Source organism: Leucoraja erinacea, chromosome 5 (assembly GCF_028641065.1).
Source record: "Leucoraja erinacea ecotype New England chromosome 5, Leri_hhj_1, whole genome shotgun sequence".
NCBI classification, from domain to species: Eukaryota; Metazoa; Chordata; class Chondrichthyes; order Rajiformes; family Rajidae; genus Leucoraja; species Leucoraja erinaceus.
This window is the reverse complement of record NC_073381.1, coordinates 98089937-98111266: the sequence shown is the minus strand read 5'-3', so window position 1 is coordinate 98111266 and position 21330 is coordinate 98089937. Positions and strand designations below refer to the sequence as shown.

At 49.9% G+C, this 21330-nt stretch overlaps 1 protein-coding gene across 1 annotated transcript in view; it reads right to left on the bottom strand.

Annotated features, from left to right (window-relative positions):
* The window catches only part of daam2 (dishevelled associated activator of morphogenesis 2), a 274117-nt gene that overhangs the window by 159145 nt on the left and 93642 nt on the right, over positions 1-21330 (bottom strand). Inside the window, 1 exon segment of the mRNA XM_055636342.1 lies at positions 2810-3015. Within this exon segment, the coding sequence (XP_055492317.1) occupies positions 2810-2980 (171 nt within the window). The 5' untranslated portion in view covers positions 2981-3015.

The window sequence follows — 21330 nt, the reverse complement described above, 5'->3', positions numbered from 1 at the left end:
GTTGATGCACAGTCTTTTACCCAGAGAAGGGGAATCGAGGACCAGAGGACATTAAGTTCAAGGTGAAGGGGAAAAGATTTAATAGGAATCCAAGGGGTAACATTTTCACACAGAGGGTGGTGGGTGTATGGAACGAGCTGCCAGAGGAGATAGTTGAGGCTGGGACTATCTCAACATTTAAGAAACAGTTGGACAGGTACGGTTTGGATAGGACAGGTTTGGAGGGATATGGACCAAGCGCAGGCATGGGATTAGTGTAGCTGGGACATTGTTGGCCGGTGTGGGTGAGTTGGGTCGAAGGGCCTGTTTCCACATTGTATCACTCGATGACTCTATAAATATTAATATGCGTGTGGGCAAACGTTTGTTATCCCCCTCAAGACTTCCAGCACTACCGTTGTTAAGCATGCAATCTGCCTTGTTGTAGTAACAAGCTGCTGTGAGATGGGACTTGGGATAGAAAGAGGTTGCTTGGTGTCACTCTCTCTCTCTCTCGCGCTTTCTCTCCCGACAACAAAAAATTATTTGAACAGCTGCATAAACTAGAACTTGGAAAATACAACACTTCTCCTTAATTGGACCCGAAGGAATTTCCCTTTCATCCACGTTGAGGATCAGGGAGCTCCAATGTCATCGGGAACGTGTGTCTCTGGGAATGCTCGGCTGTTGGAAGCACCTGGAACTAACAGCAAGGTGGCGCAGCGGTAGAGTTGCCGCCTCACAGCGCCGGAGACCCGGGTTCCATCCTGACCTCAGTTGCTGTCCGTGCGGAGTTTGCACGTTCTCCCCGCGACCTGCGCGGGTTTTCTCCAAGATCTTCGGTTTCCTCCCACACTCCAAAGATGTGTGGCTTGTGGGTGAATTTGGCATTGGTAACAATTGTAAACTGACCCCAGTGTGTGTAGGATAGTGCTGGTGTACAGGGTGATCGCTGGTCGGCACGGGCTCGCTGGGCCGAAGGGTCTGTTTCCATGGTGTATCTCTCAACTCACGCTTCACAAACCGTGCATGTTGAGAAGTTAAACCGGTAGGTTGGGGGTAACAAGCCTGGTAGAAACTTTAGACTTTAGAGATACAGCACGGAAACAGGCCCTTCGGCCCACAGAGATCCTTCTTCCCTGTGGCCGTCAAACTGTACAACTCCTCCCCCTTCTGTCGTATGGTAGGTGCGACCCCTACCCCCCCACACCCCAATCTGTGCACATGTGCCCCCCCCCCCCCCCACACCTCCCCACCCGCACATCCCCAATCCTTTCCACACGCCACTTTATGTTGTCAGTTTCATGTGTGGTGTGTTTTATGACTGTGCGGCAGGATCAATCTCCCTGCCGTGGGATAAATAAAGTTCTAGCGTATCGTATTGTATCGTATGGTGCGGTGGTGTGCGGTGTGTGGTGTGGTGCTGTGCTGTGGGTGTGGTGTGGTGTGTGTGTGGTGCATTGTGGTGTGGTGTGGTGTGGTGCGTTGTGGTGTGGTGTGGTGGGGTGTGTTGTGTTGTGATGAGTTGTGGTGTGGTGGGGTGTGGTGGAGTGGGGTGTGGTGTGTTGTGGTGTGGTGTTGGTGTGGTGTGGTGTGGGTGTGGTGTGTGTGTGGGGTGTGTGGTGTGGTTGTGGTGTGGGTGTGTGGGTGTGTGGTGTGTTGGGTGTGTGGTGTGTGTGGTGTGGTGTGGTGTGGTGTGTGGTGGTGTGGTGTGGTGCGGTGTGGTATGCGGTGTGGTGTGTTGCTGTGTGGTGTGTGGGGCGTGTGGTGGTGTGTGGTGTGCGGTGCGTGTGGTGTGTTGCGGTGTGGTGCGGTGCTGTGTGTTGTGGTGAGCAGGTGTGTGTGGTGTGGTGATGTGGTGTGGTGTGGTGCGGTGCGGTGTGGTGTGGTGTGGTGCGGTGTGGTGTGGTGGTGTGGTTGTGGCGTGCGGTGTGGTGTGGTGCGTGCGGTGTGGTGTGGTGGTGTGGTGTGGTGTGTGGTGTGGTGTGCGTTGTGGGTTTGGTGGGGTGTGGTGCGGTGTGGTGTGGTGTTGTGTAGTGGGGTGTGGTGGGGTGTGGTTTGGTGTTGTACGGTGTGGTGTGGTGTGGTGTGGTGTGGTGTGGTGCGGTGTGGTGTGGTGTGGTGCGGTGTGGTGTGTGGGGGTGTGGTGTGGTGCGGTGTGGTGCGGTGTGGTGTGCGTGTGGTGGTGGTGTGTGTGTGGTGTGGTGTGTGGGTGTGGTGCAGTGTGTGCGTGTGTGCAGTGTGTGGGTGTGGTGGTGCGGTGTGGTGGGTGGGTGTGGTGTGGTGTGGTGCGGTGGTGTGGTGCGGTGTGGTGTGTGGTGTGGTGCGGTGTGGTGCGGTGTGTGGTGTGGTGTGGTGTGGTGCGTGTGTGGGTGTGGTGTGGTGTGGTGTGCTGTTTGTGTGGGTGGTGCGGTGTGGTGTGGGGTGGTGGTGTGGTGGGTGGTGTGTGGTGGGGTGGTGGTGTGGTGCTGTGTGTGTGTTGTGGTGTGGTGTGGTGGGTGTGGTGGGTGTGGTGTGGTGGTGTGGTGTGGTTGCGGTGTGGTGTGGGGTGTGGTGCGGTGTGGTGTGGTGCGGTGTGGTGTGGTGTGGTGTGGTGGTGCGGTGCGGCGGTGCGGTGGGGCGGTGTGCGGTGTCGCTGGTGGAGGTGTGTGTGCGGGTGTTTGTTTGTGTGTTATTGTATGGTGTGGTGGTTATGGGCGGTGTGGTATGTTACTGCTCATGTTGCAGACTATGGTGCCGCGCAGGCATGTTTCCGCGCCGTTTCTCTCTAGAGCCTCAAGGCAGAGACGGAGGTCCCTCCCGCTCCCCGTGATGGCCCACTGACACTTACAACAAGTTCGGCAAACCTGGCGTTGAGCTCGTCGGCGGGTGGGATGGGCAGGGAGAACTCCAGGAGCTGCAAGGGCACGCTGCTGTCCTTGAAGGTGATCTCCGGGTGCTCGCTGCTCCGGAAGCAGCAGAGGAATCCCAGCACATGGCGGCTCCGCTTCCGTGGCGCCATGGTCAGCGCACGGCACGCTAACGAGAGCTCATGGTCTGTAACAACATGGGAAAACGGCCATTAGCATCAACAGCAACTAACTGGAATCACAATCTGTGTGAGCGAGTGTATGTGAGTGTGTGTCTGTGCGTGAATGTGTATGTGTGCATGTATGTGCGTGTGTTTGCATGTGTATGCATGTGTGTGCGCGTATGTAAGTGTCTTTGTGTGTGCATGCATGTGCGTGTTGTGTGTGCGTGTGTGTGTGTGTGTGCATGTGTTCGTGCGTGTTCGTGAGTGTGTGCGTGTGTGCATGTGTGTGTGCATGTGTATGTTTGTGTGTGTGTGTTTGTGTGTGTATGTGTGTGTGTGTGTGTGTGTGCATGTGAGTGGGCACGTGTGAGTGCATGTGTGCGTGTGTGTGTGCAGGGGCGTGTGAGTGTGTGTGCGCATGTGTGCGTGTGGGCATGCATGTGTGTGTGTGCGTGTGCGTGTGTGTGTGCGTGTGCGTGTCTGCGCATGTGGGCATGCGTGCGTGCCTGCATGTGTGTGTGCGCGTGTGGGCATGCATGCGTGTGTGTGTGTGTGTGTGTGTGTGACTCAGGTGGTTGAGCCGGAAAGCAAAGAACAAACTGTGATTGCCTCCTTCACCATACATGAGCAGCACAAACTGTGGCCTCCTTCACCATACATGAGCAGCACTACAGCAGTAGAGTAACTACCTTACATCTAAACTCTCTAAAGTACATGTGTCGTGCCAGTGAGAGACTGACCACAGTGAATAGCAGAGTCTTGGGGAGTGTTGAAGAGCAGATGGGTCGAGGACTGCAGGTGTATAGTTCTCCAATCAGGGATATTGGAGCCCAAGATCCTTAGAAAACAGAGGGTAGAGTACAACTGTACAAATGCCTACTGCAACTGTAACGGGCTCCCAACTTCTATACTGAATACTCTGACAGCTGAAGACCAATGCGCCATGCCCTCTTGACCACCCTGTCTACCTGTGACATCACTCCCAGGGAACAATGCCCCTGCACTCCTTGATCCCTCTACTCTACGACTCTGGGCCCTGCTGTTCACTATGAAAGCCCTGCCCTGCTTTGTTCCATTCACTTGAGTTTATTGCCAAGCATACCGAGGTCGAATTGCAGAACCTCGCATTTAGGATCAGTCTGAAGAATGGTCTCGACCCGAAACATCACCCATTCCTTCTCTCCAGAGATGCTGCCTGTCCCGCTGAGTTACTACGGCTTTTTGTGTCTATCTTCGGTTTACACCAGCGTCTACAGTTCCTTCCTGCATATTTTATCTGTATTAAACTACGTTTGCCATTCCTCAGCCTGCCTGCCCGACTGATCACGCCCTGGTCAAAGTTGGAATAAAGGGCCTGTCCCACTTAGGCGATATTTTAGACGACTGCTAGCGACTGTCACCACCTCCAAAGATCCTAGAGGAGCAAGATAGACAACTCCTCCGAAATCCAATGGACTGATGTGTAGTACGTAACGGAACGTCACAGCCGCCATTTGTTTATGCCAAACGTGACATCTTTGGTAGCAGGGACGAACTCCACAGTTATACAATCTGCTCTTACATCAGGTCACAGGGAAAAGCAAAGATACTAGAGGCTCCTCTAGTATATTTGGGGGAAGAGGACATTTCTTCCACTCTGATCCAGGACTGATTCTCGGTTCCCTCGATACCAGATGAAGGCGGCCGGCGGGAGAGCCTCAAGCGTCTGCCCGCGGTTGGCGCTCCTAAGGCAGCGGGCAATGCTCCTCTAGTATCTTTGGTGTAATCCGTTCCAAAGATTGATCTGCTCTTTGGTGTAATCAGTGTTGTAGGGAACAATGTTTTATACAGCATCCATCACTTCACATATTTAGCTAATATTATTGTAAATTTTATTAATATTATTGTAAATTGCAGCCCAATAAAATGGCGTCAACAATCACCCACGTCATACTACGCTTTTTTTGCAGAGTGGCGCATCTTGCTCCGCTCTATAATCTTTGACCACCACTATGACAATGTCTACGACAACCTACCATCCAGTCGACGGTCAAGCTACAGCAAGCTACCGACAACCGGCGACCCATTAGGACGTCCACCTACGACCACACCTACGACAACCTACGACAGCCGAAGTCAACCTACGTCCACCCGCGACAAGTTACAACAAGCAATGACCCTGTCGGCGACAACTGAAAACAAATGAAGACAATTCAGTCGCCGGTTGACGCCGGTAATCGCCAATGGGATTCACCGAAGTCAGAACCTGGCGACAACCTATGTCACCTGGCGACAACCTACAACAGCACCAACGTCAGGAGAAGTCACGCTACGCTCATTGGCGTCAAACTCACTGTCGCCGACTTTTGAACATGTCAAAAATCCAGCGGCGACCAGAAAGACGCTGCGACTCTTTGGGCGACTGAGGAGATGACTCATGACCATACAGGCGACTCCCCAGCGACCATGTGGCCACAGCCTAGTCGCCTGTAGTCACCTAAAAAATCACCTAAGTGGGACAGGCCCTTAAGAGTGTAACACCTGTCCTCTGACCTATGCCCCCTGCCCGCACTACACCCACTCGGCTCTGTGAGAATTATTGGGTTAGACCTCCCCTCCTGTGACACAACATCAGGGTCTTGTAGGGAATTGTGGACACAGCCCAGACCATCCTCCCTTCCATTGACTCCATCTACACCTCACGCTGCCTCGGCAAGGCCAGCAGCATCATCAAGTACGAGTCGCACCCTGGCCACCCCCTCTTCTCCCCTCTCCCATCAGGCAAAAGGTACAGAAGTGTGAAAACGCACACCTCCAGATTCAGGGACAGTTTCTTCCCAGCTGTTATCAGGCAACTGAATCATCCAACCACAACCAGAGAGCAGTGCTGAACTACTATCTACCTCATTGGTGACCCTCGGACTATCCTTAATCGGATTTTGCTGGCTTTACCTTGCACTAAACGTTATTCCCTTATCATGTATCTGTACACTGTAAATTGCCTTTCCATTTACTGGTTAGCATGCAACAAAAGCTTTTCACTGTACCATAAACAAAACGACACTGAACTAAACTAAACTTGGTTCTGCTAGTTTACAATGAGGTGCAGACAATTGGAATAACTGGGTCACTCCAGCACTTTGTGTCTTATTGCATTACACCATGTTGCATATGACACAACAATAATCTGATTAGCTACTACAGCTAAAGTTGAATCTGCTGGCTTTAACATTGACACCCACAAACAAAAAATAAACAACTATAATCGTTAACATAGATCTTAAAAGAAAGAAAAGTACAGCACAGGAACAGGTACTTTTGCCCGTCAATGTCAGTGCCAATTAAAACCATTTCCATTCAGAGGTATCTCCTCTGCCAGCACGTGATCCGTATACTTCCATTCCACTGCATATGTGCCTATCTAAAAGCCTTTTAAACACCACTATAATATCTGCTTCCACCACCACCCATGGCAGCGCATTCCAGGCACCCACTGCTCTCTGTGTGAAAAATACCCCCACATCTCCATTAAACTTTGCCTCTCTCTGTGCCTTCGACCCCCCCCCCCCCGATGCAGGAGCTTGATCGCCCAGACGCAGAGGACCAGACCGCCGCCGGCTACGGGAGCCAAGATCATCCCGTCACCAGAGGGCTCGAGGCCCCCAACCGCGGGAGAACAAAGAAGGGAAGAGATTGAATTTTCTTTTGGCCTTCCATCACAATGAGGAATGTAGAGGAGTCACTGTGGTGGATGTTCATGTTAAAATGTATCTTGTGTGTTCTGGAGCTTTTTATTGGTATGACTGTGTGGCAAATGAAATTCCTCGTATGTTTTACATAGAAAATAGGTGCAGGAGTAGGCCATTCGGCCCTTCGAGCCTGCACCGCCATTCAATATGATCATGGCTGATCATCCAACTCAGTATCCTGTACCTGCCTTCTCTCCATACCCCCTGATCCCTTTAGCCACAAGGGCCACATCTAACTCCCTCTTAAATATAGCCAATGAACTGTGGCCTCAACTACCTTCTGTGGCAGAGAGTTCCAGAGATTCACCACTCTCTGTGTGAAAAATATGTGTTCCTCATCTCGGTCCTAAAAGATTTCCCCCTTATCCTTAAACTGTGACCCCTTGTTCTGGACTTCCCCAACATCGGAAACAATCTTCCTGCATCTAGACTGTCCAACTCCTTAAGAATTTTGCAAGTTTCTATAAGATCCCCCCTCAATCTTCTAAATTCTAGCGAATACAAACCGAGTCTATCCAGTCTTTCTTCATATGAAAGTCCTGACATCCCAGGAATCAGTCTGGTGAACCTTCTCTGTACTCCCTCTATGGCAAGAATGTCTTTCCTCAGATTAGGAGACCAAAACTGTATGCAATACTCCAGGTGTGGTCTCACCAAGACCCTGTACAGCTGCAGTAGAACCTCCCTGCTCCTATACTGAAATCCTTTTGCTATGAATGCTAACATACCATTCGCCTTCTTCACTGCCTGCTGCACCTGCATGCCTACTTTCAATGACTGGTGTACCATGACACCCAGGTCTCGTTGCATCTCCCCCTTTCCTAATTGGCCACCATTCAGATAATACATACTTGCAAAACATACTTGGCTAATAAAGTATTTTTGTATTGTATTATTGTACTGTATATTGTATTATAAAGCCAGCCCGCTGGTCTTTGACATGAAAGACTAAGGGTCTTGACCCGAAACATCCCCTGCCCATGTTCTCCAGAGATGCTGCCTGACCCGCTGAGTTACTCCAGCAACTGCGCACTTTCCCAGCACCTGCAGTTCCTTGTGCCATTTCAATGGCTAAAAAAGGCCCTGCAGTCCACTGAGTCCATAGCGCCATTGATCATCATTCACACTAGTTTAGTTTAGTTTAGTTTAGAGATACAGCACGGAAACAGGCCCTTCGGCCCACTGAGTTCTTACCGACCAGTGATACCCACATATTAACACTATCCTACACACACTAGGGACAATTTACATTTATACCAAGCCAATTAACCTACAAACCTGCATGTCTTTGGAGTGTGGGAATTATTGGGTTAGACTTCCCCTCCTGTGACACAGCGTCAGGGTCTTGTAGGGAATTGTGGACGCAGCCCAGACCATCCTCCCTTCCATTGACTCCATCTACACCTCACGCTGCCTCGGCAAGATCTCGGAGAAAACCCACATGGTCAATGGGAGAATGTACAAACTCCATACAGACAGCGCCCGTAGTCGGGATTGAACCTGGGTCTCTGGCACTGCAAGAGCTATAAGGCAGCAACTGTACCACTGCGCCACCGTGGCCGCCCAAGTTTAGTTTAGTTTGGTTTAGTTTTGAGAGACAGTGTAGAATCAGGCCCTTTGGCCCACCGAGACAGGGCCGACCATCGATCACCCTATCACCTTGGGTCAACTTACAGAAGCCAATTAACGTACAAACCCGCACGTCTTTGTGGGATGTGGGAGGAAACCGGAGCACCCGGAGAAAACCCAGGCAGGTCAGTGAGAACGTGCAAACTACACACAGACAGCACCTGAGCTCAAACCTGGATCCCTGGCGGTGTGAGATGGCAACTCATGATTAGATTCTTGATTAGTACGGGTGTCTGGGGTTATGGGGAGAAGGCAGGAGGATGGGGTTAGGAGGGAGGGATAGATCAGCCGCGATTGAATGTCGGAGTAGACTTGATGGGCCGAATGGCCTAATCCTTCCTCTATCACTTATGACGTGTGCCAGCTGCGCCACTGTGCCACCCAGAGGGTGGTACTCTGAGGGTGAGATCTTCACCAGCCCAGGAGCTGGGGGTGAGCAGCACCAACACTGGACGAGCATACACTGTCTCCTTGTGGCACGGCTGAAACAAAGCTGCAAAGAGGCAGACAATGCCGGGATCTGTGCTGAAAGTACTGTCACAACTCACCATTGAGCTGCCGTCGTGAGACGCGCCATAATAGTTTCACAAAGACTCGTTCTGTTCCCGTGAACGCAAGTACAACTGGAGAATTTGTGGGAAAACAAGTCTAGGGCAGCAGCATAGGCCCGGGTTCGATCCGTTTATAATTTCACAAGTTCCCAGAGCAGAATTAGGCCATTCGGCCTATCGAGCCAACCCTGCATGCATGATCTCTCTTGCCCTCTCAACCCCATTCTCCTGACTACGGGTGCTGTCTGTCTGTGTGTGTGGAGTTTGCACGTACCCCCTGTGACTGCGTGGGTTTCCTCCGGGTGCTCCGGTTTCCACCCACATCCCACAGGTTAATTGCCCCTCAGTAAAATTGTCCCTGGCGTGTAGGGAGTGGATTAGAAAGTGGGATAGCACAGAACTAGTGTGAACGGGTGATCAATGGTCGTTGTAGACTCGGTGAGCCAAAGGGCCTGTTTCCATCTGTGTCGCCAGCTTGGCTTGGTATGAATTGGTACGGAGTTTGTACGCTCTCCCAGTGACCGCGAGGGTTTACTCCAAGATCTTCGGTTTCCTCCCACACTTCAAAGACGTACAGGTTTGTAGGTTGATAGGCTTGGTGTAAGTGTAAATTGTTCCAAGTGTGTGTAGGATAGTGTTAATGTGCGGGGATCGCTGGTCGGTGCAGACTAGGTGGGCCAAAGAGCCTGAGCTATAGGGGAGAGGTTGAGTAGGCTGGGACTGTATTCCTTGGAGCGCAGGAGGATGAGGGGTGATCTTATAGACCATGATGTACAACATCATGAGAGGAATAGATAAGAGTGGATGCACAGATTATTTTACCCAGAGTAGGGGTGTCGAGAACCAGAGGAAACAGGTTTAGCGTGAGGGGAAAGATTTAATCGGAATCCGAGGGTTAACTTTTTCACACAGTGGGTGTATAGAACGAGCTGCCAGAGGAGGTAGTTGAGGCTGGGACTATCCCAACGTTTAAAAGATGGGAATCTAAGGCTGGGAATTACACTGTGTTAGCAGGCACATCGCGTTCACACACTCTCCTCACACATTCACACATGCTCACACGCACTCACACACACACACATTCTCTCACACTCACTCTCACACACACACTCTCACGCACACTCTCACGCACACTCTCACGCACACTCACACGCACACACGCACACACTCACACACACACACACACACACACACACACACACACACACACACACTCACACTCACACACACACACACACACACACACTCTCACACACACACACACACACACACACACACTCACACACACTCACTCACACACACACACACACACTCACACACACACACACACACACACACACACACACACACACTCTCTCTCACTTACTTACACTCTCTCACACACATACACTCACACAGATACTCACACTCAGTCACATTCTCACACACTAACACATACTCTCTCACACACTAACTCACATTCTCTTTCACACACCTGCCCCCACACAAACAAGCACACAGGCGCATAAACACAAGAGTGGATGATTGAACAGGCAGACACATCTAGGATGATTGAACAGTATATCCAGGGAGACATCCGCCCACACAGAAGAACACATCATGCCCTCACACATGCATGGCGCATATTGGGCGAAGGCCAATCTTGATAATATGAGACCGGAACTTTCAGACGTTCACTGGGGGAGGTCTGTTTTCAGGTAAAGGGATGTCTGGAAGGTGGCAGGCGTTCAGACGCGAGGTGGCAAGAGTTCAAGGCCAGCATGTTCCTGCTAGACGGAACATCGACAAGAACACTCACGTAAACACACACACACACACGTAAACACACACGTAAACACACACACACACACACACACACACACACACACACACACACGTAAACACACACACACACACACACACATACTCACACACACACACACACACACACCACAAACAGATGCACACAGACCACACACACCAGTGATCTGTTTCACATTTAATTTCTTCCACATTTTGTAGACGACCGCACTACCCTCATCAATCTTCAAAACATCAATTCTAATTAGGAGCGGCACGGTGACGCAGCGATAGAGTTGCTGCCTCACAGCGCCAGAGACCCGGGTTCCAGCCTGACTAAGGGTACTGTCTGTACAGAGTTTGCACGTTCTTCCCGTGACCTACGGGTGGGTGCTGCGGTTTCCTCCCACACTCCAAAGACGTGCGGGTTTGTAGGTTAATTTGACCAGTAAAAACTGTAAATTGTCCCTAGTGTGCGTTGGATAGTGTTAGTGTGCGGGGATCGCTGGTCGGCGTGGACTCGATGGACCGAAGGGCCTGTTTCCGCGCTGTATCTCTAAACTAAACTAAAACTATCTTGCACAAAATGTTATTCCCTTTATCCTGTGTTTGTACACTGTGGGCGGCTTGATTATGTCGTCTTTTCCTGACTGGATAGCACGCAACATAAAAGCTTTTCACTGTACCTCGGTACTCGTGACAATACTAAACTAATGCAGGCCTACCCCATCAACTTCTGATAGTTCTTACCTAAAATTACCAAAATTGCCCTTGGTCCAATTTAGGATGCCAACTTTTGAAGGATTCCTCTCATTTTCCATAACCAGTTAATAACTAATAGAATTATAACCATATAACCATATAACAATTACAACATGGAAACAGGCCATCTCGGCCCTACAAGTCCATGCCGAACAAATTTTTTTTCCCCTTAGTCCCACCTGCCTGCACTCATACCATAACCCTCCATTCCCTTCTCATCCATATGCCTATCCAATTTATTTTTAAATGATACCAATGAACCTGCCTCCACCACTTCCACTGGAAGCTCATTCCACACCGCTACCACTCTCCGAGTAAAGAAGTTCCCCCTCATGTTACCCCTAAACTTCTGTCCCTTAATTCTGAAGTCATGTCCTCTTGTTTGAATCTTCCCTATTCTCAAAGGGAAAAGCTTGTCCACATCATGGACCAATTATGGTCACTGGTCCCAAAGTACTCCCCAACACTTCAGTCATCTGCCCTGCCTTATTGCCCAGGAAGATGTGAGATTTTGCTCATTCTCTGGTACAGCTCGCAGCCATTCTCGGCCGTTTTTTTGGCCGCACTCCCCTGAGGAGCTCTTCTCAATTTCCAGGCCCCCCCTGTCAAACAGGGATACAACACAAACAAATAGACAAAAAATCATTTGTTTAAGAAAGAACGGCAGGTGCTGGAAATATCAAAGGTAGACAAAAATGCCAGTGAAACTCAGTGGGTGAGGCAACATCTATGGAGTGAAGGAAATTGTGACGTTTCGGGTTTCAGACTGAAGACCCGAAACGTCACCTCTTCCTTGGCCAGAGTGAGGACCACCGTATATTTGGAGGAGCAGCACCTCATATTTCGCTTGGGCAGTCTGCACCCCAGCGGTATGAACATCGACTTCTCTAATTTCAGGTAGTCCTTACTGTCTCCTCCCCTTCTCAGCTCTCCCTCAGCCCACTGGCTCCACCTCTTCATTTCTTCTTTCCACCCCCACCCCCACATCAGACTGAAGAAGGGTTTCGACACGAAACGTCCCCTCTTCCTTCACCCCATAGATGCTGCCTCACCCGCTGAGTTTCTCCAGCATTTTTGTCTACCTTCGACAGAAATTCATTTATTATTAGACACCAAGAGAATTTGAACATCCGACACACAGGAAGTTTATTTAAAAAAAACTGAATGAAATTAAACGTATATCAGGCCTAATGCGATGCAATTCAAACAATGTGTTGGAAAGATATAAATAGAAGGGAAACTATTGACTCCAATTAAGGTTGCTGCTCGATATTTATTTATTTTAGTTACCAGTGCCCCCCCATAAACACTTGGGGTTCCCCCTCTCAAAGTTTTCAGTCCGTGGCCCCCTTTAAATGTGCCAGGGGGGCCCTGTTGAGAAAGGCTGGTTTAGAGATACAGCCCGGAAACAGGCCCACCAAGTCCTCGTCGACTAGTAAATCCCCTTGCACTAGCATTATCCAATACCATTCAGATTCAGATTTAGATTCAATTTTAATTGTCATTGTCAGTGTACAGTACAGAGACAACGAAATGCATTCCTATACTGAAGTTGTATAGGGTCAGGATCGAACCCGGGTCTCTGGCGCCGTAAGGCAGCAACTCTTTCACCTTTCTCACCCACTTCCTTCCCCTCCTGAAAATTGGGATCCTGACTCCATGTGCCGTATGTCTGGAGATCGCACGTGATCGCATGGGTTTCCTCCGAGTGCTCCGGTTTCTTCCCAAATCGTACGGGTTTGTAGGTTAATTGGCCTTGTGTAAAGTTGCCTCTGGTCTGTTGGGAGTGGATGAGAAAGTGGGATAACATAGAACTAGTGTGAAAAGCCGGAGATGCTTTTCTCTGTGTGTTTTCTCTGGTATGTTAGCATTCATAGCAAAAGGATTTGAGTATAGGAGCAGGGAGGTTCTACTGCAGTTGTACAGGGTCTTGGTGAGACCACACCTGGAGTATTGCGTACAGTTTTGGTCTCCTAATCTGAGGAAAGACATTCTTGGCATAGAGGGAGTACAGAGAAGGTTCACCAGACTGATTCCTGGGATGTCAGGACTTTCATATGAAGACTAGATAGACTTGGCTTGTACTCGCTAGAATTTAGAAGATTGAGGGGGGCTCTTATAGAAAATTACAAAATTCTTAAGGGGTTGGACAGGCTAGATGCAGGAAGATTGTTCCCGATGTTGGGGAAGTCCAGACCAAGGGGCCACAGTTTAAGGATAAGGGGGAAATCTTTTAAGACCAAGATGAGAAAAACATTTTTCACACAGAGAGTGGTGAATCTCTGGAATTCTCTGCCTCAGAAGGTAGTTGAGGCCAGTTCATTGGCTATATTTAAGAGGATGTGGCCCTTGTGGCTAAAGGTATCAGGAGGTATGGAGAAAAGGCAGGTACGGGATACTGAGTTGGATGATCAGCCATGATCACATTGAATGGCGGTGCAGGCCGAAGGGCCGAATGGCCTACTCCTGCACCTATTTTATATGTTTCTACACTCACCAGGGACAATTTACAATCCTACAAACCTGCACGTCTTTGGAGTGTGGGAGGAAACCGGAGCACCCGGAGAAAACCCACGCGGTCACGGGGAGAACGTGCAAACTCCACACAGACAGCACCCGTAGTCAGGATCACCAGGCACAGGGAAGAGAGATGGGTATGGGGTGGGCGTGTTAGCTAACACTGGAGAAGTCAATGTTCACACTGCTGGGGTGTAAACTACCCAAGCGGAATACGAGGTGCTGTTGCTCCAATTTGCACTGTGCCTCACTCTGACAATGGAGGAGGCCCTGGACAGAAAGGTCAGTGTGGGAATGGGAGGGGGAATAAGATGGCAGTTCTGCAATACAAGAACCTCAGGATCTCAGTCCCGTTTTCAAACTATTTTTTTTGTGGAAAGAGATAAGGCGTGGAAACTGGACCTTCGGCCCACCGAGTCCATGCCATCCATCGATCACACGTACACCAGTTCTAATCTACACACTAGGGGCAATTTGCAGAAGCCAATTGGCCTTCAAACCTGCACATCTTTGGAGTGTGGGAGGAAACCGGGGCACCTGGAGAAAACCCACGCAGGTCACGGGGAGAGCGTACAAACTCCATACAGACAGCACCCGTAGTCAGGATCGAACCCGGATCAATGTCACTGTGACGCAGCAACTCTACCGCTGCACCACCGTGCTGCCCGGTTCATATGGTGCAGGGGTCGTCAACGTGCGGCCTCCGGGCCGAATGCGGCCCGTAACCCAAAATCATCCGGCCTGCAGACTTCGGTGGTCGTCATCTCCGGTACCTCCTGGGGCCCGAGGCCGCAGCAACCACATGCGGCGGCGCAAGAAAGCCTGCGCTGGCGGCCGCAATGGCGGAGCGGCCGAGCCCTGAGCACCGCCGACTCCCGAGCGCCGATCTCTGACTGTACCGCATGCCGCGCAAAGCCGCCGGCTGGGCCGCGCACCTTCTGTGAACACGTGATTTTGATGCCTGCCATCCGGGGCGGGATCCATGTGTACACGTGATAGATGTGGCCCGCCATCCGCTCACAGACATGCGTCCTGGCCCCTATGCAGAACAAGGTTGCCCACCCCTGCTGTAGAGGGACCTAACAATGCGTGTCAGAAGTTCGGTGAACCAAAGGGGAAAGTTGCATGGCAATCATGCTTCCGGTTAGAGTCATAGAGTGATACAGCATGGAAACAGGCCCTTCAGCCCAGCTTGCCCACACTGGCCAACAATGTCCCAGCTACACTGGTCCCACCTGCTTGCGTTCGGCCCAGCCTCAACTACCTTCTCCAGCAGCTCGTTCCATACACTTTGTGTGAAAAAAGTTGCCCCTCAGGTTCCTATTAAATCTTTCGTCTTCACCTGTATCTTGGACACACCCCCACGCACTCACATGTACCTTCCCCTTGGACGGTGGAGCTATTGTTGACATTTTCCCTTTGCCGAGCTCGAGCTGTGCCATCAGGTGAAACGGCCCAGCGCATTTCCATGCTGATATCAACACAGGAACATGACTGAGCTTGGAGCTCACTCTTTGCATGACTCGCTGCCGCCCAACCAGACATGCTCAACCTCAGGATAAGGAGAGTAACTCGAAGACAATGACTCATGACAAATAACCCTGCCCAAACAAAATATAAACACAAGAAGCTGGAGTAACTCAGCGGGACAGGCAGCATCTCTGGAGAAAAGGAATGGGTGACGTTTCAGGTCCAGACCCTTCAAGAATGTTCCTAATTCAGGTAACATTCTGTAGAACGAGTCTGGGTGAACATGTTTTTCCTCATCTCCGATCTACATGGCCTACCCGTTATTCTGAAACTGTGACTACCTGGTCCTGGACTCCCCCCAACATATAATAACCATATAACCATATAACAATTACAGCACGGAAACAGGCCATCTCGGCCCTACAACTCCGTGCCGAACAACTTTTTTTCCCTAGTCCACAACTGCCTACAACTCCTTGCCCTAACCCTCTACCTTCTCATCCATATGCCTAATCCAGGCAGCTTTTTAAATGATACCAACGAAACTGCCGGTGCCACTTTATACTGGAAGCTCATTCAAAATAAAAAATGACACTCTCTGAGTAAAGGAGTTCCCCAGTGGGTACCCCAAAACTTCTGTCCCTTGATTCTGAAGTCAGGTCCTCTTTTTGAATCTTCCCTCAAACGTTCTCAAAGGGATGCTTGTACTCCAGCACTGTCTTTTTTCTTTTGTAAATCAGCATCTCATCATTTTTCTTGACCTCTATTTCAACATGGATCCCCCCTTCAGAGGTTCTGCGCTCCAGAGAATAAAGGTCCTAACTTATTCAACCTTTCCATGTAACTTAGTTGAACATGGGGAGCATTTTTCCCTCATCTAGCCTGTCCAATCCCTTAAGAATTTTATATGTTTCTATAAGATGCCCTCTCATCCTAAATTCCAGTGAATATAAGCCCAGTCGACCCATTCTTTCATCATATGACAGTCCCGCCATCCCGGGAATTAACCTGGTGAACCTACGCTGCACTGCCTCAATAGCAAAAATATCTGTTGTGCTGAAGCAAAGCAAGAATTTCATTGTCCTATCTGGGACACATGACAATAAACTCTCTTCAATCTTGTATCTCTTGTCCTTTCTCAAATTAGGAGACCAAAACTGCACACAATACTCCAGGTGTGGTCTCACCAGGGCCCTGGAAAACTGCAGTAGGAACTCCTTGCTCCTTTACTTTACCCTGATTTCTATCCTATCCTAATTCAGCGTGTCCCAGCATGTTTTGTCTTCATTGCAAATGTTGGTCGGTCAGGTTAGGGCAGGGTAAATGTGCAGGAAGGAACTGCAGATGCTGGTTTACACCGAAGATAGACACAAAATGCTGGAGTGACTCAATGGGGACTGGCAGCATGGGTGACGTTTCCGGTCGGGACCTTCGATCTTGGAGCAGAATAAGGCCATTCGGCCCATCAAGTCCACTCCACCATTCAATCATGGCTGATCTATCTCTCCTGACCCCATTCTCCTGCCTTCTCCCCATAACCTCTGACACCCGTACAATCCATGTTGAAACATAGAAACAAGGAACTGCAGATGCTGGTTTACAAAAAAAAAAAGACAGTGCTGGAGTAATGTAGCATCTCTGGAGAACGTATCAGGTCGGGGCACTTATTTAGACTGACCTGAAGTATCACCTATCAATTTTCGCCAGAGATGTTGCCTGACCCACTGAGTTACTCCAGCATTTTGTGTCTATTTTTTATTTTGTCTATCATTGGTATAAACCAGCACCTGCAGTTCCCTTTTATAATCAAAAGCTGCCTGAATTAGGATAGGATAGATCAGGGTAGAGTTATAGGAGCAAGGAGTTCCTACTGCAGTTGTACAGGGACCTGGTGAGACCACACCTGGAGTATTGTGTGCATTTTGGTCTCCTAAAACGAGGAAGGACATTTTTGCTCTTGAGGGAGTACAGCATAGGTTCACCAGGTTAATTCCCGGGATGGTGGTTCTCTCATATGATGAAAGAATGGGTCGATTGGCCTTGCAATCTCTGGAATTTAGAAGGATGGGAGGGGATCTTATAGAAACATATAAAATTCTTTAGGTATTTGACAGGCTAGATGCAGGAAAAATGCTTCCGATGTTGGGGGATCCAGAACCAGGGGTCACAGTTTAAGAATAAGGAATATGCCGTTTCAGGCTGAGATGTGGAGAAACCTTTTCACCCAGACTAGTTCAACACTTTGCGCTGCCTCATGAAAACAGCAGAAATAATCAAAGACTTGACCATGACCCACCCCGGTCATTCCTTCATCTCCCCGCTCCTGTCTAGCAGAAGGTACAGAAGCTTGAAAGCACGCACCACCAGACTCAGGAACAGCTTCTTCCCCTCTGTTTTCAGGTTTCTGAACGGTCCTTCCATAAGCTAGGGTACTGTCCGATTCACCTCTACCCCATTGCAGACACTGGACTGTCTGTGGAACTGGTGCGCTACAATGCTGAGAACTATATTCTGCACTCTATCTTCCCCTTTGCTCTACCTGTTGTACTTGAGTTTGACAATTGTATTTATGTCTAGAATATTTGATCTGTTTGGATAGCATACTAAACATTGCTTTAGACTCTAAGCTCCAAATAAAACAATCCAACCTGTCCTTATAGCTAAAGCCCTCTAATCCATGCAGTGATGGAACAAGGAAGGGTAGACAAACACACTTAATCTATGTAGGTTTGTTACACGAGGGTGGTGGGTGTCTGGAACCCGCTGCCAAGAATGGTGGTGGACTAGGGTTACCAAATGTCCCGTATTAGCCGGGACATCCCGTATATTGGGCTAAATTGGTTTGTCCCGTACGGGACCGCCCTTGTCCCGTATTTGACCGCTGCTACTTCGGTCGAGGGGACTGTCGGGTCGGAGCGCCACGTCCGGCCCCGCCTCACCCGTCCCGACGTAGTGCAGCCCATGGAGTGCAGCAGCAGCAGCAGCGCCTCGCCCGTGGCCCCGTCGGTCGGCAGCCCGGCCAGCTGTCCGTCCTTCGAACCTTCGCTTACCGCCGACACCACCACCCCTCCTTCTCACGGCCGATCATCGGTTCACGGGTTGGACGGGGCGCCAGACTTTGCGCGCGACGTCGCGCGGCCCGGGCCAAAACTCCTCAGCTGGCCCCGCCGGCTGGGCTTTGTGTGTAGTCCAGCACCCGGGACAACTCATCATTCACCCAGACACGGCCCAGTCGGTCAACGAATTGCCATCGGGAATTTGTCTCTTATTTTGACCATTTGTCCATTATTTTGGAGTGAGAAAGTTGGCAACCCTATGGTGGAGGCAGATATGATAGTGATAGTTTAAGATGGTGCTTGGAGAGGTATATGGACATGCAGGGAATGGAGGGATATGGACCACGTGCAGGCAGAGAAGATTAGTGTATCTTGTTTAGTTTAGTTTATTGTCGAGGTGCGGTGAAAAGCCTTTGTTGCGTGCTATCCAGTCAGCGGAAAGACAATACATGATTACAATCGAGCCGCCCACAGTGTACAGATACATGATAAGGGAATAACGTTTAGTGCAAGGTAAAGCCAGTAAAGTCCGATCAAGGATAGTCCAAGGGTCACCAATGAGGTAGATAGTAGTTCAGTACTGCTCTCTGGTTGTGGTAGGATGATTCAGTTGCCTGATAACAGCTGGGAAGAAACTGTCCCGGAACCTGGAGGTGTGCGTTTTCACACTTCTGTACCTTTTGCCTGATGGGAGAGGGGAGAAGAGGGAGTGGTCAGTGTGTGACTGGTCCTTGATGATGCTGCTGGCCTTGCCGAGGCAGAGTGAGGTCTAGATGGAGTCAATGGAAGGGAGGTTGGTTTGTGTGATGGTCTGGGCTGCGTCTACAATTCGCTGCAATTTCTTGCGGTCTTGGATGGAGCTGTTCCCGAACCGTGCTGGGATGCATCCGATAAGATGCTCTCTGTGGCGCATCTGTAGAAGCGTAATGTTCGGCACGGACATAGCGGGCCGAAGGGCCTGCTCCTGCGCCAGACTGTTCCGCGTCTAATGCTGTGTGCAGGTGAAGTGCAGATCATTGACGCCAACCTCTTTGCATCATATTTGTTTGATGGAACAGGCAATGCCTTCTTCAAGTCAAGAAAACCAACTTGCCCACACTTCAACTCTCGTTTCCAACACAACCGATGCAAGATGGGTCAATCAGCGGGAATAAATCAGAGGGGGGGTGGGGGGAAGACAGGGCGAGACACCACGATTATCCTTAAAAGGAGTTGTTAGTTTTCTAACGCTGGGGGAGGCATCAATCAGCTGGAGTTAACTTGCAGACTACCTGTCTCGTCCCTCCACTCTCCCTAACAGCTTTTTCTCTTCAATCTACACATCCATTGCCAAGTTTCTTTCCGATAGGACTCTGAACTAAGTTGGCGGGTTGGTGCCTGGGTGCTGTTTATTTTAGTTTAGTTTAGAGATACGGCATTCAGAAGCTTGGAAGCGCGCACCAGCAGACTCAGGAACAGCTTCTTCCCCTCTGTTATCAGGCTTCTGAACGGTCCTCCCATAAGCTAGGGTACTGTCCGATTCACCTCTACCCCATTGCGGACATTGGACTTTGTCTGTGGAACTGGTGCGCTACAATGCTGAGAACTATATTCTGTATCTTCCCCTTTGCTGGACTTGAGTCTCACTTGATCGTATTTATGTGCGGTTTTACCCGAACTGAGTGGACAGTACACAAAACAAAGCATTTCACTGTACCTCGATCCACCTGACAATCATAAACTTCAACCCAAACCGAAATTGTCCATGACCTTTGAGGGTCCAACCTTAATATCGTTTTTGGGTCTCGACCCGAAACGTCACCCATTCCTTCTCCCCAGAGGCGCTGCCTGTCCGGCTGGGTTACTCCAGCATTTTGTGGGTATCTTCAGTGTAAACCAGCATCTGCAGTTCCGTCCGACACATCGTCTTACATATTGTCTGTTTAGAATTACAACATCCTCCAAGGAATAAAAAGGCACAAGGTGCTGGAGTAACTCAGCGGGACGGGCAGCATCTCTGGAGAGAAGGAATAGGTGACGTTTCGGGTTGCTGTTTGTTTAGTATTGCAACATCTTCCAAGAATTTAAATCGCTGCCAGAGGGAGAAATACTCCCCTCCCGTCTCGTGCGGGAGGAGAGCAAGTCACTCAAAGGTCATAAGGCCACATGATAGGAGCAGAATTGGACCATTCGGCCCATCAAGTCTACTCCACCATTCAATCATGGCTGATCTATCTCTTCCTCCTAACCCCAATTTCCTGCCTTCTCCCCATAACCCCTGACACCCATACTAATCAATAATCTATCTATCTCGGCCTTAAAAATATCCATTAACTTGGCCTCCACAGCCTTCTGTGGTGAAGAATTCCACAGATTCACCACACTCCGACTAGAGAAATATCTCCTCATCTCCTTCTTAAAGGAACGTCCTTGAATTCTGAGGCTGTGACCTCTGGTCCTGGATTCTCGGAAGATGGCACCGAGCGAGCATGCAAGCGTTTTCTTGCTGCAAGGAATCTCAGCACAAACAGATAGTTATCTGGCCGGTCGACTCGAAAGAATGCGAGGTTGTTGTCAAGGAGAAGCGATGAGCTCACAGCCACTGACAAGATAAAATTCCTCCTCGTCTCCTGGGAGAGATCGTGCTTGCGATTTACTGATTCACCAGGGAATAGAACCCACTGCCTGACTGCCTGTCTGCCGCAGCTCAGGATATGAAGACCTGCCAGTCAGACCCCCTCCGAACTTGGGGTACTGATTGTGGATGATCAGTGAAGACGGTGCTGGCTCGAAGAACCGAATGGCCTACTCCTGCACCTATTTTTCTATGTCGATGCTTCACATCAGAACATCGGGTCATTTACTTT